Source organism: Botryllus schlosseri, chromosome 4 (genome assembly GCF_051294905.1).
Source record: "Botryllus schlosseri isolate E-star chromosome 4, Bs_hap1, whole genome shotgun sequence".
Taxonomy (NCBI): domain Eukaryota; kingdom Metazoa; phylum Chordata; class Ascidiacea; order Stolidobranchia; family Styelidae; genus Botryllus; species Botryllus schlosseri.
This window is the reverse complement of record NC_137239.1, coordinates 29,205,143-29,230,340: the sequence shown is the minus strand read 5'-3', so window position 1 is coordinate 29,230,340 and position 25,198 is coordinate 29,205,143. Positions and strand designations below refer to the sequence as shown.

Below are 25,198 nucleotides of genomic sequence, written 5' to 3'. Positions count from 1 at the left end.
TTCCTTCGCGAAGCATTGCAAAATTGAAATCCTTTGAAAGTACTAGATGTGAATCTTGATCGGATGCACGGACAGGATTTCTCGTTGGTTTGTGTTGCAGAATCCCAATGGCCGGCAAACGAAATTTCCGTACACAGTTTTTCTCAGCTTCCTGAAAAGCATAATTGTTGTGTTATAAAACTGGTAATTACTTGGCACCCGACTCAACGTTTCATGTGAATGAGACTCATTCGCTCATGCATCGAACTAGATAGTATAATTAGACATCTTCAATACTGATTGAAATGCTGTGATGCACTAATAATTCGTTAGTTGCTGTCCCGCTAGTAGTTTGCATAAGTTGGCAATAACCTCTATCCTGTAATTGATAATACCAAGATTAATAACTGAAACGAGGTACTCCACCAAATTACACATACCGGTGTATTTCATTTGGTCTAGACAAGCGGCTTAAGCCGAACAAGCTAGGCTGATCATACTATATATTACTAACCTGGTTACTGGTTATTCATCAATAATCATACTCAAACGACCCCTCGTTTTCGGAGCAGCAAGGAGTTCCACTGATATGGGATTGAGCACATCAACACTTGATACGTGTCCAGTTTAAACATTACTTTCGTAAGTAAGGGCAAAAAGCATAGCCTACTTACATTCGTCATCTGAGTACTCGGACTCACTTGGTGCATCCATTACAAGCGAAACCGCGATAACTAACTAATATAATCGCCCTGCTACTGCAAAAGCACCAGCCCTATAGCATACATCCGCAGTGGCCAGAAGAGATGTCAACTACATGACGTCACAATGAACATTTCACTTTTTCTGTAAACATACCAATATTGGGACTTTCAGTCCAAATTACGGCAATTTCCGATTAGTTTGAAATACGGAAAGTCGGCAATTTCGGTATGAAAAAATATTCTGAACATGATTAGGCGAAGTTGTCTTTAAGATGCAGTTGACCTTTAAATAGAGTGTGAAAGCTACCAAGGTCCTACGTTTATATGTACCGTCTGCTATCGGCGCAACAAAGCAGAGGTAAATTGTGACGTCACTAAATGCATCATTTCATGCTTGGCTGCTGTTTAGCATTTCGCGCCATTCGTTTTGTTTATTTCTCCAATAGCGTAGGAGGATGTTAGGTAGAAGGACTGTCAGTACAGCAATTTACTGCGTAGCTACGTTGTAAATTGCTATGATGTTAGGGTGTCTAAGAATCTCTATTCCAGATGTTCTCCTGGGAAGTAATTCAGAGTCCCGGCCAGCCTCAAATGGAACTAAGGCTTCTGGTTTGCACCGCTGGTATCTTTGAAGGCTAAAAACAGTCGTGCTCTGTTTAACCTTTTTGACACACGGATATAAATAACGTGATGGGACCGCACATAGACTCTTACGAAATTACAATGCCCGTCATCTTATTAATAAGTAGTAACGGCGATGGCGAGACTTATTGAAATTCTATATCGGACATCCATAACTAGAGCCCGTCCGATGTCAAATTTTGGAGTCAATACCTGTAAAACCGATAGCTATCTAACCAACCTCAATATATGCAGCCGATAACAAAGATAGCTAAAAAAGACTATCTTCAAAATCCCAGAGCTTTATATTGCCATTGCCATCCTTGTGGACATGAAATTAACTACTATACTTGTAGTCAGAGGTACTGTACGGTACACGATTTTTCTATTTATTGAATATATTTTGTCAACAATATTCACATGCAAAGTCGGCATAAATGTATATTTTAGTGTTGTTGACCCTTGTTAGATGGTTCATTATAATGTCTTTTTCTGCGGCATCTTGTTTTGTTATTTTGCACATGTGCAGGTTTAATAATGGCTAAACCAAGGACACCAAAGTATATTTACGGCTTACTGGAATCTCCAATGACTTCGTATTTCTCAAGCAGCGGTAACGAGCTTGCAACAACCCATTCTGTTATTGAAACCGGTTCTCAAAACGATGGAAATACCTCTAGCAGCATCTCTGGCGCAAAAATTCCGTCTACAAATGCATTCCGCACAAATGTTGCAGGTGGGTACAAAACATTACTCTTCGAAACCGTCATAAACACAGTAAGGGCTGTAATGACTTGTGTCACAATTTTTCGGTGACTCGACATGTCAATTTGTGTATTGACTTGACTTGACCCGGGTCATTTTTTTGATGTACAAAAAAAATTAATTTGAACTTCGGCCAATTTGTGTATTGAATCGACTTGACCCGCGTCATTTTTAAAAATATGGAAAATGACTCGATTTTACTGCGGCCAATTTGTGTGTTGTCTCGACTTGTACTCCAGTCATTGCGCATGACTCTACCAAGTCATACGACTCGAGACTCGGACGTCCAAGGCAAGCGTTTCATTGTAACTTTAACCAATAGTAGTGAGTTATCACATTATAGGTAATTCGACTACCAGTAGTGATACTTTTAAAATAGGGCCAGAAATGAGAAAAATTTCTATATTATGAATGCGAGGTATTTTATATCACCCAAGCAGAGCTCTAAAAAAGTGCCTAGAACAGGACTCAAACTCGAAACTAAACAGTGACAATCACTTGGACTCGGGCTCGAGTCATGACACTATGACTCGGACTCTACCCTTTGCAACCTGACTTAAACTCGGACTTGACTCAGTGGTGAATTAACAATGACTTGAGTCAAAACTATACAAGTAAGATTGACTTGTGACTCGGAACCTTGTGACTTGGTTTCAACCCTGTAAAGCAGATCAATCACATTTCAGCGCCATCCCCAGATGTGACAAATATTTCACATATCAGTTCGATCGCCGGTGGGCAACGGGCGCAGAGCACTGAAAGAACATACACTTCTGACACCATCTTTGCATCTGGCGAGGATAGCACACACGATATCACATTGCAACATGGAACACCGAGAACTACCATTGGAGCCGGCGGAAGCACATCTCATGGTTTGCTGAAATATGAGCCATCTAAAAATAGTACATTGAGTTTAAGGGATCCTGATTATTCGAAATTTCATGGCGGTGATGTCATATTTTATGATACGTTTTTTGATATACATTGTTGTTTCCAATTCTCCACTAGTTGCTGAAGAATAGATCTACCCCAGACGAGTGTCAGCCAAAATTATTGGCACTTCTTCGTTATTCCCCACACATCTAGAAGTGATCACCAAGAAACCAATAAATGATTCCCATGAACATGTGAAAATTTCTTAACGTCAAAATATATTGTTTTTCGCGCCGGCATTAAGGCTGGGGGAATATTAGGGTCAGGTTGGAGATATTAGGGTTGGGGAAAGGGGTTAGGATATTAACCCACCCTAATATCCCCTTTCCTAATATCTCCTTCCCCATCCCTAATATCTCCAGACCCTAATCTTAGGATATCCTAACCCCAACCCATCCTAATATCCCCCTCCCCCATCCCTAATATCCGTCTATCCCACCCCAACGCGAAAAACAATTCCTTTTGACGTTTGTAAATTTTTCTGTTTATGTTCATGGGGAAACATTTATTGGTGTCATGGGGATCATTTTTCCGATGTGTGGGGAATAACAAAGAAGTGCCAAATTATTTGGGTTTATTTCAACATCAATATACCATTCAATTATATATTGATGATGTAAGTATTTGATACCTCATATTTGCTGAGGTGGTCAAGTAGCGGTCAGTACTCGAGTAGATCATGATGAAAACATCCCAAATCTAATTTCTAATTTAAAAAATCAAAAATGTAAAAAGTCAGTAGTTCGCATAAAAATTGACTGTGAAGTGAAAATAGTCAGCGAAAATAACATCTTGAAGTTATAGTGAAAATAGGTTACATCTGTGACCTCAGTACTCGGAAAAAGTAGAATTACTTTTTTACTAACCAGCTCTGCATGCTCGTACAGTTTTTCAAATGCCGACCGCCCCACCACCAAGAAAAACACCGAGGTCTCTGCCTATTGCAAGAATACAAAGCACTCCCAGATCTAAAACTACAAGCATCTCTTCTGCGGGATCCAGGTACCATTTAGAGCCAAATATCTGTCAGTCCTCTAGTTTACCGGGCCACGACCTGACATATCGATCTCGCCTTCTGACACATGCCACCTTTTTTGTCGCCTGCCCCCTAATATTATCTTATTTCACTATACGATCGATCAGTTTTTATTCATATTTTCATCATTTCAAAACATCACAAGGCTACGATACAATGAAAAGATAGGAAGGTGTCGAAACAACTTTAAGTAGCCTTTAAGATCAGACACCCACATTAGCCTAGGCGAAGTAAATAAGAGGCATGCACACTGAATGAAAAGTAATGCAGAGAATATAAGACGCAAACGACAAAATGAGAAGGCAAGTGGCGGAAGGCGAGGTTGATATTAGGTCGTGGTCCGGTAATCCTGATTCAGGATTCCTGAAGACTGGCTAGTATTGATTCAGAAGAAATTGCTTGTATTACGACTTGAATGCGGACATGCTCGACGACTGTCGGATAGCCGGCGAGATGCTGTTCCACAATTGGGGTCCGCATACTTGATAGAGCAATGCGTTTTTTTTGTATTCAGCCCTGATCACATGGTAGTTGTTCTTCGTTGACGCGCGTGTGCTGTACTTGCTCGCTTTTGACTCCGAGGTGAAGTAGTAGTTGAAATTTGGGGGACATTGACCGTAATGGAACTGATAAATAAACTTGACAATTTCTAGCTTCCTCATATCGTGCATCCTCATTCAGTGTGCAATGTGCATGCCTTGTCTCCTCTTTACATTGCAAGTCGGTTCAACACCTTCCGATCCTTCATTGTATTACAGTCTTGCGGTGTATCAAGATGATGAAATTGGTATCAATAAATTGAATTGAATTGAATGTGGTTACAATATGCTTAGATTCATAGTACTAGTCAGAGTTGAACAATTAGAAAATTTTCAACGTTTCCAAGTTAGATTAGAATTAGAATTATATCCACGCAGTTTTTCCAAATCTGATCAGAATTAGAATCACTGGATTCACAAAAACTTGGAAATTGAATTAACTTCCGAAACAACAAGGTATAGGCACACTACAAATATCAAAATCGGTTCTTATCAAACCAGAGCTTATTCTCATAAGTATGAGGATGGCAAATGTTCATACAGCAAGCTCGGCTCGTTTCGCACTATACAGTTCGGTAGCATTTTCAGGAAAAACAGAAATTAAATCAGAATTCAAACGAGAGCATACAAACTTTTCACATAATAGACAAGAATTAGATTACTGGCTTTTCGCACTAATTAGTCCAAGCCTGGCACTAGTACAAGGGTATTTTCCAGCACTTACCTACTAATTACCATGTTACATGTTGTTCTGAATTGATATGCATTAATCACCAAATACCGTATTTTCTTTGAATGTTATTTGATCTCGTAGAATGGGAAAGTCTGCAAAAAAGACCCCAAGAAGTTGTAGATCGGACGTGACAGACACACCAAGAGGAGTCGAGACTGCCAATATCGTTTCTATTGTAGAAGGGAGGGGGCAAGCCAAGTACGTATTATGATTTCCATCGAATGATTCATATCAATATCATGAATTTCAGAATTGGAGGTTGTTATGTAAATCAATTTTAACCAATTAGGTTTTATTGCAACTGTAACTGAGATATGATTCGGGGCTGACCTGAATATAACACCAGATCTACATCACATTAAAGATAATTTGGTATTTTTCGACCTCGCATGTTTCATTGCAATTTGTAACAATGAGGTAGATTGATCACGACTGCAAAGAATGTAATTCCTATTGACGTGAGTAGTTTTTACTACATATTTCATATGTTGCGATACAACCAATGGCCTCCACTGTGAAAAATATTATCCCAATTGTAATTTTCGTTGATTATGTAACTGTTAGTTGCAAGGAGCGTTTAATTTCAGGAATCAGGACTTGAAAAAATTATCCCCCACTACTCGAGTCATTTTTGTACACAAATTATTCTGTTAAGGTGCTAGTTTCTGGTTTTTATCAGTATCAGGTTCAAATTCCGAAACCTGCCGGGCTCTGGATATGATATGGAAGCAATGCAATATATGAGCTGAAAAGAAATGTTCCCCAAATGAAAACCTGCAGCATTTCATTTGAAATACATACCACAGCCAAGTTTCATTCTTTATTTTGCCTCATTTGTAACATATTCGGCCATGTTACATCTTGAACACCATTTCACCAACATTCGTCCTATGCGAGAGCCTATGTCTAATGGAGGCCTCTATTTTTTTCTTCAGGGGGGATATTGGGATGGCATCCATCGACTTAAAACATCCAGTGGTTGAAATATCTCAGTTTGCAGACTCGCAGACGTATGTGAAAACACTTTCCGAACTAACGGTTCTAGCGCCAGTGGAAATTCTATTCCCCAACACGATGTGTGACGTTGGGAATATGGTGAAGTTGTTCAGCGTTGTGTCCAATAACTTCCAGGTAACTTTTGTCAAAGTAAACGCAATGTATTGACATCGGTGTGGAGTAGCACAGTTGGGAAATTCTCAGTCTTCCTAATTAGTTTGGAATTAGAATTATAGCTACAGTTTTTTCTGAATTATATGAGACTTCTACTGAATTTGCAGAAAGCATTGAAATTCAATAAAATTCTGAATTGGAAAGAAATACGACAAAAATCAAATTACTTTCATGTCAAATCAGACTTCATGAGCATGAGCGTGAGAATGGCAAATGTTTGTGTTGCGTGCTTGGCCCATTTCGCAAAATACAGATCTTCTGCAGCATTTTTAGGAAAACTAGAAATTAGATTGGAATTAAAATAAGATCATAGAAACATTTCACAAAATAGATTAGAATCAATATTACTGCCATTTTACTGTAGCCTAATTAGTCTAATTTCAATTAGAATGATACCACTGGTTGAACAATTTTAGGACACAAAGATCATGAGAATACAGCGTCAATATTTCAACGAATCGATAGGAATGGAGTTCATCAAAAATCTCTCTCTCAAGGAACATAACTCGGTCGAGATGGATGTACAGAGGAAGTGAGTGGAAATATCTGTCAACAGTTGGTAAATCTGCTATCTGTTTACATCAATTATTCGATTTTTATGTGTCATATTTTGTGATACGATTGTTGATATACAATATTCTGTTCAATTCTCTACTAGTTGCTGACGATTACCCCTGACGAGTGTCAGCCGAAAATATTTGGGTCCATTTCTATATAAATATACATACACTATTCAATTGTATATTGTAAGCTCTGTACGTCGCAAACATGGACAACTAGATAATGCTTTCCTGTAAATGCTACAGGAGAACTGTGTATAGTGCAAAACAAGCCAAACTTGCGGTACAGACATTTGCTATTCTCATGCTCATAAGAATGAACTTTAATTTTATATTACCTTGATTCAATGTGTAAGTTTTTGCAAATTCAGTTATTCTAATCTAATTTGGAAAAATACCAAGTTGTTGTATTTCTGATGATCTCATTTGGAAACAAGTGTGTACCTATCATTCTAATTCTACTCTAATTAGGAAAGAACTTTGTAGCTTTACTTCCACTTCTGATCTCATTGGAAAAAACTGTGTACCTATCATTTTATTTTAAGCTAATTTGGAAATAACTAACTATCATTCTAATTCTACTCTAATTCGGAAAAAGCTTTGTAGCTGTAATTTTAATTCTCAGCTAATATAGAAAAACTGTGCCGTCGTAATTATAATTTTAATATAATTTGGAAATAACTGTGTAGCTATATCATTCTAATCCTACTGTAATTCTAATTTTTAATTTCTAATTTTATTCTAATTTGGAAAAGCCGCAAATTTTGTAGTTGTCCAAGCCTGCCTCCGTAGTCTCTTATGATAATTCACAGCAACTCCTTGGTTCAGATATTACTGTCTCGCTGCCACTGCGGCCCTCATCAAATACGTGGAGTATATCGAAAACACAATGTTCGCAAGCCACTCGCTCAAGATGGTTTACCGAGGCAGTGACCAGACAACCTCGATCGATTCAAAGACAGCTGCGATTTTAGAGCTGGTCATCAACGCACAAGATCCAAGGTAAGATCTTTTTCATGTTAGAGCACGCATTTCAACAAGATAACGTAGTCCATGAATATAAGTGCACTGCGATAGTGGCTATATTGGAAAACCACCAAACGTTCAGATTTTTCACCTGTGACATATTTGGTGATATGAGCTTAATCTTAATTTTCACCAAATTTGACCTAACGAATGCAAATTAGGTGTTTTTCCACATAATGTTAGAATTGTACTACTTATCTTCATTTCTGGTTGGAACTGTGTGTCCTTTCGAAGTAGTTTGACCTGAAAAAAAACTTTTTTACCTCAAAAACTGACAAATTTTATGTGAAAAAACTTTATTTTAAAGAAATTTGGCCCTGTGAAGAATTGCAATAGTTACATGACGCATTATTGTAGAAATTATTTAAAAAAATTGTAGTACAACAAAAGATGCTCTTCTACATAAAGTGAATGTCTTTTAGAAAGTGTCTGTCTTTACTAAGTAGCTTGCCAAGAATGGAGAAAAAACCGTTCAACAGCAGCAGTTGCTGGCTGACATCACTGAAGTTGTGCATACACTGCTGATGACAAACCGTGTTGCTTCATTCTGGCAATGGTGTCTACATCAGTGGTTCTCAATCGCCGGTCCGCGACGGTCTTCCTGCTGGTCCGTCAGGTATATCACAATGCTATACCTGAAATTCAAGATGGAATGTTGAATGTCAAATGATAAGTTCAATGACAGTGCAAAATCTAAGATACAAACGAAATGCAGGTTGCAAAAATATTTAACTTTGTGACAATTTCTGACATTTTTCGACCTTAACGCTACAATTTTGACAGAATTTTTACTTTTTTTGACTTGTCAATAAAACTCGCCCTACTCATCATCAATCTAGGAGCACGGATGTGTAATTTTTCTTTGGCTTACTAATTTTGTGTTGTGCTGTATCAAGCAGATTTTAATGACTCAAATCGCAATTTTTTCGACTCGACCCAAGTCAATTTGTCAATTGACTTGACTTGTATTCAATTTATTACACATAACTCGACCAAGACACATGACTCGACACATTCTGTATGACGTATTCAAGTCTCGTATATTAGGACCGATAATTGAAGAATAGTCCCATAAACTGCCCTTTATCTGTTTGAATAAACAAGTTTAGAGTGAGAAAAATGAGTTTATTATGAATTCGAGGCCTTTGATATCACCCAAGAGTTTCACAGAACCAAATTAAACCTGACTTGAACTCGATAATGAGCAGTAAACAATATGACTTTGACTCAGTGGCGAGTCGCAAAATGACTCGACTTGACTCGAGTCGAAACTGTGAAAGTCAAATTGAATTGTGACTCGGAACCTCGGTTGGGTTGCAACCCTAGTATGAAATACTTCGAATTTAAATAAAACACTACCGATACACATTTTTAGGAGCACTGACTCTTTGTATGGATTGCTGAATCGCACACAAACTTTGGGCGGGGCCAGATGCCTTCGTAGCAACATCTTGCAGCCTCCGAATGGAATTGCAACAATTACTGTGCGACAGGACAGCATCGACGAATTGACTGCGAACAAAGAACTCTTTTTTGGGTGCGCTTTTCCACGTAATCCGATAATTCTGGTCTAATTTATGAATTGTGTCTGTGCTATCATTTTGATCTTAATGTAATTTATAGTTTTCGAGAAAATACTATAGGAGAACTGTATAGTGTGAAGCGTGGCAATCTCGGTGAACAGACATTTGCTATTCTCGTGCTGATGATGAGAACGAACTTTATTTTTGCTGTCTTTTTTCGGAATTGAATTGAATTTTCGTAATTTTTTGCGAATTCTAATTGTGATCTAACATTGAAAAGCTAGAAATTTTCCCGTCTAAATCTGCTACCAATACACCCAACTCTGCTCCAAACCAGGTATCGGATATTTTACATCAGAAATCTTGCTATTTTTCAAGCCTGAAAGAATGCCTCGCACGTTTTGACTTTGATCTGGACTCTCTTCTGACCTCCATCGTCACCATACCAAAACGCGACACGGATAAAATTATTGAAGGCAAGATAACATCTTGCATTCTGCTGAAACACATCTTGCAGTTGATTCCTGTTGTCGAGGTAAACCCTTACATGTATGCTTCACACGGCTTTTACAAGTAATGGATTTTCAAAATGTGAAACTAGAACTAGAACCACTCACATTTTGAAACTCGCAACTAGAACTAAAACTAGAACAACACACTTTTTTTTCAAAATTAACAACTAGAACTAGAACTACAAACTTCTCAATATGAGCAACTTGATCTAGAACAGTGGTTCCCAACCTTTTTCGAATCATCACCCCCTTTTCAAGCTCAACGCCAATCATCGCCCCCCAGATTTTGCGAACCGAAAAATCGGTGTACAATCTGTAATCATCGGCTGGTTGACTAGAAAAAAAAAGATCAACTTTTCGGCACGTTGTCAAATTTTACACTTTTGCAACTAAATTTCCGTGAGTTGACTAAAAAAAAGGTCATTTCTCCGACTTGACTACAATATTGCCGTTTTAACGCGTCATCGCCAGAGATGGGCGGATTCCCAAATTTCGGGATCCGAATCTATCCGGCTCCGGTTGGCAAGTGGAAATTCAGAGTCCGAAAAAATCCGGCTGGTGAAGGTCCAGTTCAGAATCCGAAAACATCCTACCAGAACAATGCTAATTACTCATATTGCTTCAAAAAAATCCGGCTAAAATCCGACCGTCACCGCAAATTCAGAATCCGGATCCAGTCCGGCCAGGTAAAAAATCAATGAAATCCGGCTCCTGAACCGGACTCTGGCCATCTCTGGTCATCGCCCCCTTCGCTAATTGCGCCCCCTGTCGCCCCTTTGTCCATTTTCTCCCCCCTATCGCCCCCTTCGTCATTTTCGCCCATGTTGGGAACCACTGATCTAGAACTATTGGCTTTTCAAAACACGCAACTAGAACGAAAACCGCTCAACTTCAAAACTAGCAACTAGAACTACACACTCTTAAAAACACACAACCAGAACTAGAAGTGGAATTACTCACATTTCAAAACCCAGAAGTAGAACTACTCGTATTTAAAAACTCGCAACCAGAACTAGAAGTGCTCAGTTCACAAATCACACAACTAGAACTACTCACTTTTCAGAATACGCAACTAGAACTAAAACTACTCACTGTTAAAAACTCGCATCCAGAACTAGAACTACTCACTCTTAAAAATCCGCAACTAGAAGTAGAACTACTCACGTTTCAGAAACTTGCAACTAGAAGTAGAACTGCACACTTTTAAAAATCCGCAACTAGAAGTAGAAGTACTCATTTCGCAAATCAAACAACTAGAACTACTCACTTTTCAAAATACGCATCAGAACACCGGTACTGGCCAAGTGGCCATACAACGACATGTAAACCAAAACTACCTGCCTTTCAAAACATGTGACTGGAACTGGAAATTCTCAAAAAACAGTAGTTAGCTGACTGTCAATTAACTTAATTGGTACTTTGTACAAGTCTATTACTGTGCATAATCACGGTTTTATTTTTTAGAACATTTTATGCGACGGAGATTCTCAACTATTCAGAGCCTACACGACTCAATTGCAAGACGCGAGATTTGGTGAATAGTGCTAATAACTAGGGTTGGGTAAATTCGATTACCCGATTGACTTGATTCTGAATCAGGTATTATGCTTCGAGTATTCGAGTATCACTCAATATGACATCATAGCCGAAGGTAGTATGTAAAACGAACGTGAACGAATGTAAAACGAGTATGTAAACTCGAACTTGATTCGGTGGTGAATTGAAAATCAATCGACTTGACTCGAGTCAAAACTATAAAAGTCAGATTGATTTGTGACTCGGGATCCTGTGACTTGGTTACAGCCATGTATTTCACTACTCAAATAAATTGTCTTTTACTACTCGATTCAGATTCAAGTTCTCAAATCATTGTATCCAGCCCTACTAATAACGCTACAAATAGATGGAATTTTGCAAAATATATTCAGCTACCATGATACAAGGTAATCTCAGAGCAATTTTTATGGCGATTTCGTAATTAGACTGATTCCAGCAAAATACCAGTGATCTAATTCTAGTTTCTACTGTAATTTGTGAAATGTTTCTCATTTTAATTTTAATCTAATTTCTGGTTTTCCCTAAAATGCTACAGAAGAACAGTATCGTTCGAAACGAGCCAAGCTCGGTGTACAGGCATTTGTCATTCTCGTGAAAGTGAATTCAATGTCCAAGTTTGCGAATTTGGTTATTCTATTTGAAAAAAACTGAGTTGCTGTAATTCTAATTCTAATCTAATATTGAGAAGCTTGATATTTTCTTGTAGTCTAAATCTACTGCCAATACTCCCGCAGTCCTATTAATACTAATTTTGCAGGCTCTCTCTTGGAGAAAATTGTTCGCGTCATCCAAGAAGGGGCGAAATATCAAAAAGGCCACCTGAACATGAGAAATCAAAAATGTTTCGCAGTTCGCGACGGAATCAACGGGTTTTTGGATGCTGCTCGGAGAACGTACTCGGAATTGATAGAAGATGTCACTGGTAATTTGTAGCGATTAGTGGAGTAATGTTGCAAGGTATTTTCGCTCTTCCCATAGACTGCTGGGGGTGCAGAACTTCAATATGCAATAGAATAGTATATTGATATTGAAATGAACCCGAATATTTTCAGCTGAAACTCGTCAGGGGTATTCGTCAGCAACTAGTAGAGTATTGAAAAGAAAACTGCATATCAAGAATCGTATTGAACATAGTACATTCAACCATTTCTTATTCATATTTGGTGAATCGTGATACCAGGGTCGTAACCAAGTCTAGTCATTTTCATTACACCACCGGTACAAGTTCAAGTCCTAGTGTTCCTGTTCTTTATCAATTCAAGTCAGCTTCATAGATCTTTTTTGAAACTTTTGAGTGATATCGAAGGACCCACATTCATAATATGCTCATTTTCTCAGTCTGAACATGTTTATTCAAACAGATAAATGACAGTTTCTGGGTCTATTTTTCAATTTTTGATGCTGATACACAAGACTTGAGTCAAGTCATATGCAATGTGTCGAGTCATGCACAATGACTCGGGTACAAGTCGAGTAAATACACAAATGGACTCAGGTTGTGTCGAGGCAATTTCGATTTTTGTGAAAATGTATCGAGTCTAGTCAGCGTAAATTGAGTCTGACTCGAATCGAGTCATTATAACCCTTCTAAAAATCGAAACGGAGGTCTTTGTCTGTTTTTCTTTACGATTCTTGCTAATGGGGCGTACTCCAGCAGGATTTGCCTACTCACGCCACTTACTCAAGTGATGACTTTTTACGATTTGAATTTTTCAAAGTGTATTGCAATTTGGAGAGTAGACACCCGTAGTGCTTGGCAAAATCGAGTAACTGAGTGATTCGAGTCCGAATCGAATATCGGTCTTTGAGTCGGATATTCCAGTATCACAACGGTACGGATGGTTTGGAATGTTTAAATATGTAACTTTTATGTAACGAGAAATAATATAATGCAAGTTCTAAATCACATTTAAGATTATTTGGTAATTTTTCAGCCAAACCTACTTGCTCATTGTGACAATGTTGTGGGTTGCTCACGACAGATACGTCATTTCTACTAGTGTCAGTACTATTAGGTACATATTTCGTATGCTGAGATAGGCATTGCTCTATCAAGTATGCCGGACCCCAATTGTGGAACAGCATCTCGCCGGCTATGCGACAGCCGTCGACCATGTCCGCATTCATGTCGAAATACACTTAATGCTACTCAGCTTTCAGGATTATCGGACTACGACCTAACATATCGATCTTGCCTTCCGCCACATGCCACCTCATTTTGTCGCTTGCCTTTTATATTCCCTGCTTTACTTTTCAATCAGTGCGCATTAGGGCTCTTCAAAAATGACTGTTTTTCTCAAATCGTACTGGCTACTTGATAAAATTGTTAGGTTACCGAATTTAAGCCTACACACAAAATTTGGTTCAATTCCAGCCAGTAACCGCTTTGCTGCAGGAAAAGAAATTTTCTATTTATTATATAAAAATAAAAAATTTGAATATTTTCTGTTCACCCCATGAAAGTGTTAGGCTGTCTATAGAAACGATGCTCACCAAATTTGGTTCAATTCCAACCAGTGGAAGCGGAGTTATTGCCGTCGAAAAATTTTGATTTGAATAAAATAGTATTTACGGTGAGCACAACTATAATAAATGACAAAGAATCGGTCGCCGTAAATACTATTTTATTCAAATCAAAATTTTTCGACGGTAATAACTCCGCTTCCACTGGTTGGAATTGAACCAAATTTGGTAAGCATCGTTTCTATAATAATAATATAGAAACTTTATTTTCCTGTAGCAACGCGGTTACTGGCTGGAATTGAACCAAATTATGTGTGTAGGCTTAAATTAGGTAACCTAACAATTTTATCAAGTAACCAGTACGATTTGAGAAAAAAAGTCATTTTTGAAGAGCCGTATTGCGCATGCGGGGCATGCCTCTTCTTTACTTCGCCTAGGCCTAGGCCAAGGTGGGTGTCTGATCTCAAAGACTACTCCGAGTCGTTTCGACACCTTCCTATCTTTGTATCGCAGTTTTGTGGTGTTTTGAAATTATGAAAATATTAATAAACTGACACTGATGCAAACAAGCGGGGTTTCAATGCTTTCACAGCGGAAAATAGTATTGAAACCATAATTTTCGTTGGTATAATAACTCTCAATGGCACGGTATAATTTCAGTACTAAAGTAATCATCTCTTGCCCCAGGTGCCAGTAGCCCCAGTTGCCAGTAGCTGTCTTTGAGTCGTAATAAATGTATTTTTCCAAGGGATGCTGTGATGAAATCAATCTGCAGCCATTTTATAGAATCAATTGTTACTCTGTAGAGTTGACGAATCAGCTGGCTGAACTTCACAACCTGCCCCTGAAGTCAGCGTACAATGCGTCGCGTGGTTTTTTCATCCAAATGCCCATTCCGGAGAAGGGCAAAAATCCACCTCGTCTTCCAGCGATATTTATGAAGGTATTTACACTAGAGCCCGACCGATATCGGATTTTTGAGCCAATACCGATAAAACCGACAAAACTAGCACCTTTACCAATGACCCCGATATATTAAAAAGACATGACATCTAGCTAGCTAGGCGAATTTCCCAAAGTTCTCAGCATTTATTTGAGCAGCTTTGCAGCCATTGTTATTCTTGGGCATGAAATTAACTAGAAAGGTTGCATCTAATCAGCAGAGCTGGTCCATAACGAAGTGCTTATAGGACTTTGAAAACTAGGAAATTTTGAGCTTTTCTAGCTTAGATTAGAATGAGAATTATAGCTTTTTTTTAATTAGACTATAACTAAATTAGAAATATAGCTACATATGTTTTTTCCAAATAAGATTAGACTTAGACTCACTGGATTCGCAAAACTTGTAAATTCACTTCATGTTAAATCATTACAGACTCCCTACTATCATGCTGTGTCGTGAAAATTTCCGATATTTTTCATCTCCTACGGCAGATACAGATTTTTTGTCATAGTGCAATATCACCGAACCGACCATAATCGGTCGAGCTCCAATTTTGAGCTGGTTTTTCGGTGGAATAGTGAGCAAAACCTGTGATTCCAGGTGACCAGCAGCAGGAGTCTGATAAGTTGCACCACCGACGACTTGATCTGCATGAATGGAAAAATCAAAACGGCGGTAACACGCATCTACGAGATGGCCAACGAGTATGCATTGGTATTAGAATGGTATTGTTATTGGTATCTACTGTAATTTGTGTAAAGTGGAACGCGACATGTGTTTTTTAGTTGTTTGTTGTTTCTAGTTGTTTTAAATGTGCAACTCGATCTGAGTCACGGAAGTTTGAAATGTGAGAGATATTCGATAAATCTGAGACTATAGTTGACGGCACATCGTTCTTCCAGAGTGGTATCGGATTTGCTGGCAGAAGTGCGAGGGATGGTCGGTTGTCTGTACAAGCTGTCTGAGATTATTTCCATGTTGGACGTCTTGGTTTCTCTGACTCAAGTTGCGGCGATGTCAAACTATGGTGAGTGTCACTCGGGTATCTCGCTGATTTGCATTAGTATTTGGAAATCCATGGTTTTAACAGAGTTTAGTTGAGAATATCATTGCGTCATTCTTCAACTTAAGACTAGAATTAGAATTATAACTATACACAGGTTTATCCAAATTAAATGGCATATGTCTGCACACCAAACTTGACATTGACATTTTTGACGTTGAAAAACCTAATTTTAACCTCACGTATGTAAAATAGGTGTTTTCCCACAAAATGTTAGAATTGTGCTACTTATCTTCATTTCTTGTTGGAACTGTCCGTCCTTACGAAGTAGTTTGGCCTGACAAAACTTTTTTTACTTAAAAACTGACAAATTTTCACATGAAAAAACTTTATTTTAACGAAATCTGGACCTATGAAGAATTCCAGTAGTGACATCACGCGTTACGGTAGAAATAAATAAAAATTTGTTGTAGTACAACGAAAGATACTTCCCTACATTTAAGGGTAGAAAGCGTCTGTCCTTACTAAGTAGCTTGTCAGGAATAGAGTAAGAACCATCAACAGTAGGAGCTGCTGGCTGACAACACTGAAGTTGTGCGTACTCCGTGTTGCTTCATTCTGACAATGTTTTCTATATCACGATTTTTCATCATGCTCTTCTTGATATAAGAACCAATGCCCTCGCAGCCTTGCTTCCGTTAGGATATTGCGGTACGTTGAGCATAACACCATGTCAACCTACAACGGCAGGCCCACAAAGTAGGTTACAAGCTGTACAATGTCAAATGTTAATTCCAACGACAGTGCAAACATCTACAAAACAAACGAAATGCAGGTTGCCAAAAAATTTGACTTTGTAAACAATTTTTTTACCTGACGCTACAATCTTGACAAAATTTTGACTTATTTTGACATGTCAAAAAAAATCGCCCTAGTGATGACGATCAACACCCATTGACGGATAACCCCACAAAAAAAGCGGGACCTGACATCGTGAATTGAATTTACAGTACGGCCCCAATTCACGGACACGCTGGCGATAAAACAAGGACGTCACCCCATCTTGGAAAAAATCAAACTCCAAAACAAAGCCGTGCCCAACGACATCTACGCGTCTGAAGAGACAAATTTTCTGTTCCTGACCGGACCCAACATGAGCGGCAAGTCGACGTTGTTGAAACAAATTGCCTTGTTGCAGGTGCGGGGCATTGCCAATAGATCAGAACCTGGTATTTGAATTTACAGCCCGGGGCCCGATATAGAAAACATATTCTACTTTTGAATGGTAACATGTGGATTAAAACCAGACTCGTACAAACTACCAATGTATTTAGTTGACCGTTAATCAATTACCAAGTTTTGAGAAGCTCCAGTTCTAGTTGTGGATTTTGAAAAATGATAGTTCTAGTTCTAGTTGCGCATTAAAAAAGAGTGTTGCCGAATGGCTAGAAAACGTATGTCGTTGTTTGGCGTGAATCACACTTTTGTGTGATGTTCTAATTGCAGCTGCAGCCATTGCTAGCTCAGAGTCATTAGTTGCAGATTTTTCAAGTTTATTAGTTCTAGTTCTGGTGAGTTCTGAACAATAAGTATTTCTAGCTGCTAGTTTGGGATAGTGAGTAGTTATAGTTATAATTGAATATAATATTCAGTTGTATATTGAAGTTCTGTGCCTCCAAGAAGCTAGTTCTAGTTCTAGTCGCGTATTTTGAAAATCCAGTAGTTTGAACTGGTCTGACTTAAACTGTAAGTTGTATGAACTAAACAAGAAATTCGTTTACTCTGAAGCATGTTTATTTGTGTATGGTGCAAACGTAGCCTATGTATGGTGTATACATAATCCAGTTTCAAAATACAGCCAATAGTATGCCGTAACTATTAAATTCACAATCCGTGTAATTCGTAATGTGGTTACGACAACAAACAAGGTTACTGCTATACTATACGAAAACAATAATACAGAAGGTCAATACAACGAATACATACATAAAAATCTACAAAGCTAATTTGAGATTTGAAAAAGGTATTTTAGCCTGCTTCATCTTAAATTCATCAACTTGGCTGCTGCTGCAATATTCAGCGCTACTGTTCACCTTCGTGACAGATCATGGCTCAGATCGGGTCGTTCGTACCAGCCGAGTTTGCGTCTTTCCGTATCGCAGACCAGATATTCTCAAGAGTGGGCAGTGACGATGATCTGATGACAAATTCTTCTTCGTTCACTGTGGAGATGAAGGAAGTAAGTCGTGGTCATGGCGATGTCAGAATTTGGCTTGTGATTGGGTCAAGTATCAAGATTTTAGTCGAGTATATTTCGTTATGACACCAGAGGTAGTCATAGTGGTCATTGTCGTCTACCAGATTTGTACGACTAGAAAATATTGTCATTTTCTTTATTTGATCAGCATCAATTTTAATAAAGGAGCACTGCCCTTTAAAAATGATGGGGTCTCCAATTGAAGGGTAGAACGGAAAAAAAATTTGGCCGCATCCGTTTTCTTCAGAACGCCACCGTAATGGAGCTGCAATGTATTGAAATTTCCACAAAAACTTCACACTTCAGCAGTCACGCAAAGATCGAACTTTGTATAGTTGTCGGCCGATGTTATGAAGGAAATACCGTTATGTTGTACGCGCAAGGTTGTTTATACACCGCGTTCAACGGAAGATGTTCAGTCAGGAGATTAATGTCAAAATCAAGCCTGGTGAATTCTATTTCTTTAGGACAGACATGATCTATTTCTGTCCTAAAGAAATAGAATACACCAGGCTTGATTTTGACATTAATCTCCTGACTGAACATCTTCCGTTGAACGCGGCATCTAAACCACCTTGCGCGTACAACATAACGGTATTTCCTTCATAACATCCGCTAACAAGCATATAAAGTTCATTCACTGCGTGGCTGCTGGAGCATGAAGTTTTTGTGGAAATTTCAATGAATTGCATCTCCATTACTGTGGCGTTCTGAAGAAAACGGTTGCAGCCAAAATTTTTTGTTCGTTCTACCCTCCATTCTGAGACCGCATCACTTTTAGAGTGCAGTGCCCCTTTAATAATTTCATCATTTCAAAACACTCTTGCGATACAATGAAAAGATAGGAACTTGTCGAAACGATTTGGAGCAGTCTTTGAAATCACCCGGTCTTGACACCCACCCGGGCCTAGGCGATGTAAACAAGAAGCATGCACACTGGATGGGAAGAAATAAGGGATAACATAAAAGGGATAGTGATGAAAATGAGTGACACATATGTTGACAGGCGAGGTTGATGTCAGATTCAGGTCCGGTTATCTTGAGGGCTGACTAGTAAATTAGAATCAGAATGAAATAGCAAAAATAAAATTGAATTCAATTCCAAATTATAAAGAAACAATGAAAATTAAGCGCAGTTCATATCAAATCAAGGTTCATCCCAATAAACACGAGGATGGCAAATGTCTGTACAGCAAGGTTGCCTTGTTTCGCACTATACAGTTCTCCTGTAGCATTTTGAGGAAAACCAGATATTAGATTAGAATTAGAATACCAGTGTGCCGCACTAATTAGTTTGATTCGAAAACTAGAATTATTTTTCACCTACACTCCAGATCAACTACATCATTCAAAACGTCACCGACAACAGTCTGGTCATTATCGACGAACTCGGCCGCGGCACGTCCAGCGAAGAAGGTGTGGGACTTTGTTGGGCCATCGCCGAATTCCTGCTCAGCCAGAAGGTTCCGTGGACTGGCCCGGTGGTCGGTGGTCGGAATTGATAGAAATTGTTTTTTCAGGCGTTTACGTTTTTCGCGACGCATTTTCTTGAGCTGTGTCGATTGGAATCGCTTTATCCCAATGTTGAGAACAATTATTTCAAGGTAATTCTTTGCCGTTGTATTTGATCTCAGTGTTGTATATAATTATCGCAGTGCTGTAGCCAAGTCACCAGTCAATTTGATTTTTGTAGTATTGACTCGAGTCAAGTCGAATGATTTTCAATTCACCACCTGCTCCCTGACTTGGGCTCGGATTTGAGTCAAAACGATATCAGTCATATTGACTTGTGACTTGGCTACAACCCCGATGTACTGTGTTTCATCCAGATTGATCACGTCACGACCATGAGCGGGTCTTTGCGCAAAATCATTTACACTTACTTGCTGACAAAAGGCCACTGTGACGAAAAGCATTATGGTGAGTATGCTCTCATAGCCTACACAACATAATACCTAGGGTAAGTTTTTGCAACTTTTCTCCATTTGTTTTCAAGCAACTATTTGCAGCTTTTTCATGGTATGCATATGCGCAGATTGTATGTGTGTGTATGATGAGTCGGTGTATATGCCGCAAAAACATCAAGGACAAAAATAAACTACGTCCTTTCCTTTCGATTTTCATGCAACTGTTGCCAATTTTTTTCGATTTTTCAGGATGACAACTTTTTTCAGGAGATATTTGGCACTTTATGTAAACAGATCGCTTGATTATTTCACTGCCGTTTAAATTTGAGGTCCTTTCTGATTTGACGTACGTTCAGGCTAGACCGCCGAAAATTATATTTCAACTGGGTCGATTTTTTCAGGCTGTTGATTTTGTTGAAGTCGCAAACACCGAGTTTTACTACAGTGCCTTGCATACTGATCTATTCGAGCATCTCATACCTTAATAATGTCAAGGAACTTGTCCATAAATGCAAATTTTCAGCTTTTTCAAATTCGAGTAGGATTAGAACTACAGCCACATAGTTTTTTTCCAAAATTAGATTAGAATTAGAATCACTGAAAACTTGAAAACAAGGATATCAAGGCAAGCGCCATTCATATCAAATCATAGTTCATTAATATGAGGATAAGAATAGCAAATGTACAGCAAGTTTGGCTCGTTTCGCATTATACAGTAGGGCTCTTCAAAAATGACGTTTTTTCTCAAATCGTACTGGCTACTTGATAAAATTGTTAGGTTACCTTATTTAATCCTACACACAAAATTTGGTTCAATTCCAGCCAGTAACCGCTTTGCTACAGAAGAAGAAAGTTTCTATTTATTATATAAAAATGAATGATAAAAAATTTGAAAATTTTCTGTTCACCCCCTGAAAGTGTTAGGCTGTCTAGAGAAACGATGCTCACCAAATTTGGTTCAATTACAACCAGTGGAAGCGGACTTATTACTGTCGAAAAATTTGCATTTGAATAAAATAGTATTTACGGTGAGCACAACTATACTAAATAAACAAAGAATGGGTCCAAATTTTTCGACGGCAATAACTCCGCGTCCACTGATTGGAATTGAACCAAATTTTGTGTGTAGGCTTGAATTAGGTAACCTACCAATTTTATCAAGTAGCCAGTACGATTTGAGAAAAAAGTCATTTTTGAAGAGCCCTATTATACAGTTCTCATGTAGCAGTTACAGTAAAAACCAGAAATAAGATTAAAATTAAAATGAGAACATAGAAACATTTCACAAATTAGATTCGATTTAGATTACCGGCATTTCTCTCTAATACGACAACCTCTTTGACGCCAACAAAATGAGGTTTGTAAAAAATGTTGATTCTGTGAACAGTTATAACAATTTTTTGTTTTAATGATACAATTTTGAATAAATTCACCCTACTAATAACCCATTTGTTTTGTGTTCAGGCCTGAAACTTGCCGAATACTTCAGATTGCCAAAGTGCGTGATGGATAAATCTTCAGAAATCGCGGCATCTCTGGAACGCGGAAAAGAACAGGTGAACTCGGCCATGGCCGGGCAGTATCGTCGTGAAAAAGCGAAGTACAGGTGCCTTGTTGACATTTTTACCTGTTATTTCGATGTTAAATGTATTCTCTGCATCGCAATCATCACGACCAGTCAATCCCAAGCAGAAAATTGGCCCCCCATCTGCTTTGAAGCTTCACCTCACACAGTCAGGCTTGGAGACCTAGATAATAGAATTGTGATATCAGACATCTTCTACTTCCATTGAAGTAGTTTTGGGCATGTCTTAGAAATAGCTACTTCTACTTGTAATGGAGCTGAAATTTACGTTTTTACTTCTACATGAGTGGCAATGCTGACTACTTTGACCACTTCTTGTCTCGCATTCATGAAACCACTTTTTTCGCGCAATTTGCTCCAGGCTGGCGCATCGTTTGCTTCAGATTTCCAGAAATTGCGATTTGGAAGGGTTGGCGCTGCAGGAACTTCTCAAAAAGTAAGTTCAATCTTTGTTGCGACTTGTTAGTCTGAGTGTGATATCCCAGAAAAGTGAATATCCAATGTTATGTTGTCACTAGGGCAAGTTTTTACAACATTTTTGACAGCTTTCGGCAGCTTCCTAAATACTCAGAATTTATGTGGTATGATCTTCTATGTCGTTTGATAAAATTGAGTGCAACGTTCTCGCGATTTTATTGCGACAGATACTTGCCCCAGTGTTCACTGTTCAGTAACAAAACTTCTACTATCTCTGAATAGTCAAGTACGTTTTTCTACCACTTACTCGAGTTATGCTTTAAGATTACTTTAACTTCTACCAGTACAATTTGTAGGCAAAACTACATACATTTTGAACACTTTGACTGTTGATATAGGATGATTTCGTAATTTTTTATTAGTTGGTGACAATTACCTCTGACGAGTGTCAGCCAAAAATTGTTGGGTTCATTTCAATATGGTATACTATTCAATAACACTAAATTTATGCGTATTATCAACCAAAACTACTCACGCCCAAGTAGTTTGGACATGTCTCAAAAATCATAACCTTTACTTGTAATCGAGTAGACTTTCGCTGTATAACTTCTACTTCTGCGCCAGAATCAAGCGCGAATATCTCGCGGAAATTGAAAGCTGCGACGAGTCAGAACGTAACGAGCAAGACAGGCAGTCAGATGCCGCTAGCACCTCCAGAGAAAGCGCAGAAAATAATCGAGATCCAGAAGCAACAAACAACCGTGCCTTGCAGATTCGTGATTCTCAACAGCAAGGTGGCTTTATGCTCGCACCAGTTACTGTTCATGTACCGCCTGATAACGAATGAACAGGCCTCTACAACGACTTGAGTAGTGGAATTCTATGCTTGTCGCCAGACTCACCGCTACGAGTTCATGTTATAAACTGAAATTACAGTTTCGGTTATTATTTTACTCTGTGGAAGCTTTGAAACCTCGATTGGTTGTGATACAGCATACGAAACGTAATACAAAGGTATACACGTTAGTGATCTATCAACCCACAGCAGACTTGTACAAACTACTCTTTCAGTTAATTGTCTGTCTACCAACTAACGGTTTTTGAGTAATTTTGAGCAGATTTTGGAAAGCTCTTAGTCCTAGATACACTCAGGTACCCGATTTTGCTTAGTATTATGAATGAATAATGGTTACGCCGTGCGGTCGTAAATTCAAATCGCCGAATCTTGACATTACGATTTGATATATTGCGTACTTTGCGTTATTGTATTCTTCATGGATTAAATGGTTGCAATGACACGAGCGTGTTTACTTGCGCAAATCGGTGCACGTCTGCAGACTTGGAGAGCTAAATGCTTCTATTTCTGGATTTGCTGAAAATGCTACAGGAAAACTGAATAGTTCAAAATGAGCCAAGCTCGTTGTACAGACATTTGATATGAACTGGAATGGATCTTCGCTGTAGTTCTTTCTAATTCAGCACAGAAGTCAAATTCCAAGTTTATAAGAATTCAATAATTCCTATTCTAATCTGTTTTCCAAAAAACTGTTGCTAACATTTTAATTTGGAAAAGCTGAATATCTTCTAGGCGTGTTTCTGTTGAAAATCTTATGTTTCGTTTCAATCGAGAGACCGGGACAACCAACACTGTTAATCAGATGTTCCTAAACTTTTTAAGCAGCGATCCATATCTGGGTTTAAGTGGCATCTCGAGACCCGCAAGACTCACACATCAAAAGGATTGCATTTCTAATATTAGTATGTTGCGTTTTACGGGCATGCATGAGATAGGAAAGGCGCAGACAACAGTTGTAGGCCTGCGTAACGCAGCTCTATGAAATATGTGTGGCACAGGTGATTTCAAATTGGGGTGCATTTTTTTATTCTGCTCGTCGCATTGCACTGCTGTCTACTCGGATTGTAAGGACGGGACTATTTGATGACGACCGGACTTATCAATATCGAAGGCTTGGGGCGACCAGTGACAGTATTTTTTATCCAAGGTCTTATCGATCCCTTTGGCACCGCACTCCATGTGTCCCGGCAAGGAAGGAGTTGGCGTCGAAACGCCTGTTCTCATAGACACGCACCCAGTCTTTGCACGTCCGTACACTAAAGCATCCCAACCATCCCCGAGGGCTTTCCTAGATAAACCAATGTTGTACAAATCTTATTATGAATTCTAACCAATTTGGCTAATTCAAACGTCGGCATATTTTCTTGAATCAGTCAGTTTTATTAATATCTTCATCGTTTCCATGCACCACAAAACTGCGATACAATGAAAAGATAGGAAGGTGTCGAAACGACTTGCAGTAGCCTTTAAGATCAGGTACCCACCTTAATCAAGTCATTCTGTAGTGACGACTTCTCTGATTGGCTATATAGCAGCCAACAGTGACCAAACCATACACAGAAAATCGCGCGCAGCGCCAAGAATATTTTGAAACACTCAACAAATATTGCATACGTAATAAAAGATCGATCTGATGCTGTCACGCCCCAAATACACGTGTGTGAACTAGGTGTGTTTACTAGATATCCACCGTATCGTAGGGCGTAAATCAGTTGAATACCTGCCTGAAAGTAAGCGCATTTTATTTTATTTGTAGCGTAGGTTGTAGGTCAAGTATACATACATGGGTGTAAAATAGGTGTATTTCTACCATTGCGTAGGGTGCAAATCAGATACATGGGTGGAAAATAGGCGTATCTACCAGATTTTCGCGATAATGTGAAAGAAGATTTGATAAAAGAAGGTGTCGCCAGATTTAACACCCCAGGTTATGGTTGCAATCGGGTAAATACACCTACAGCATTCCTTATTTGTAGTCTTCATCTTAATAACGCTGCTTAATGACTTGAATTATGACATCATGTGTGATGATAATCTGCAATCCTTATGTAAAATTTCGGTTGATCACAATCAAACAGAATGCTATCCACCCTTCGTGTATATAAA

The 25,198-nt window shown here is 38.6% G+C and overlaps 2 protein-coding genes across 3 annotated transcripts in view; both read left to right on the top strand.

The window, feature by feature from the left end:
- The window catches only part of LOC145438036 (uncharacterized), a 122,523-nt gene that overhangs the window by 51,695 nt on the left and 45,630 nt on the right, over positions 1-25,198 (top strand). The window lies entirely within an intron of this gene.
- LOC145437751 (mutS protein homolog 4-like) lies at positions 1,125-23,532 on the top strand. Of its 2 annotated transcripts, XM_080315042.1 has the most exons (22): positions 1,126-2,040; positions 2,756-2,944; positions 3,893-4,007; positions 5,395-5,511; positions 6,249-6,444; positions 6,900-7,015; positions 7,872-8,045; positions 9,445-9,606; positions 9,971-10,127; positions 11,569-11,638; positions 12,419-12,583; positions 14,931-15,067; positions 15,668-15,771; positions 15,970-16,094; positions 17,081-17,268; positions 18,175-18,309; positions 19,662-19,790; positions 19,848-19,931; positions 20,157-20,247; positions 21,699-21,840; positions 22,181-22,255; positions 22,861-23,532. In XM_080315042.1, the coding sequence occupies exons 1-22, from the start codon at positions 1,842-1,844 to the stop codon at positions 23,081-23,083; spliced, it is 3,093 nt and encodes a 1,030-aa protein (XP_080171168.1). In that variant the 5' UTR covers positions 1,126-1,841; the 3' UTR covers positions 23,084-23,532. The 2 variants fall into 2 exon arrangements, 1 of the variants encoding a protein (XP_080171168.1); XR_013914730.1 differs by lacking the exon at positions 22,861-23,532 and having other exon boundaries at positions 1,125-2,040; positions 21,724-21,840.

Bases quoted from the DNA above. Each gene is read 5' to 3' on its own strand.
- LOC145437751 (XM_080315042.1), top strand. From the start codon at position 1,842: ATGGCTAAACCAAGGACACCAAAGTATATTTACGGCTTACTGGAATCT. The intron at 2,945-3,892 runs GTTTGCTGAAAT...ATGCTCGTACAG, and splicing joins CGGCGGAAGCACATCTCATG to TTTTTCAAATGCCGACCGCC. The intron at 17,269-18,174 runs GTGCGGGGCATT...CCTTCGTGACAG, and splicing joins AACAAATTGCCTTGTTGCAG to ATCATGGCTCAGATCGGGTC.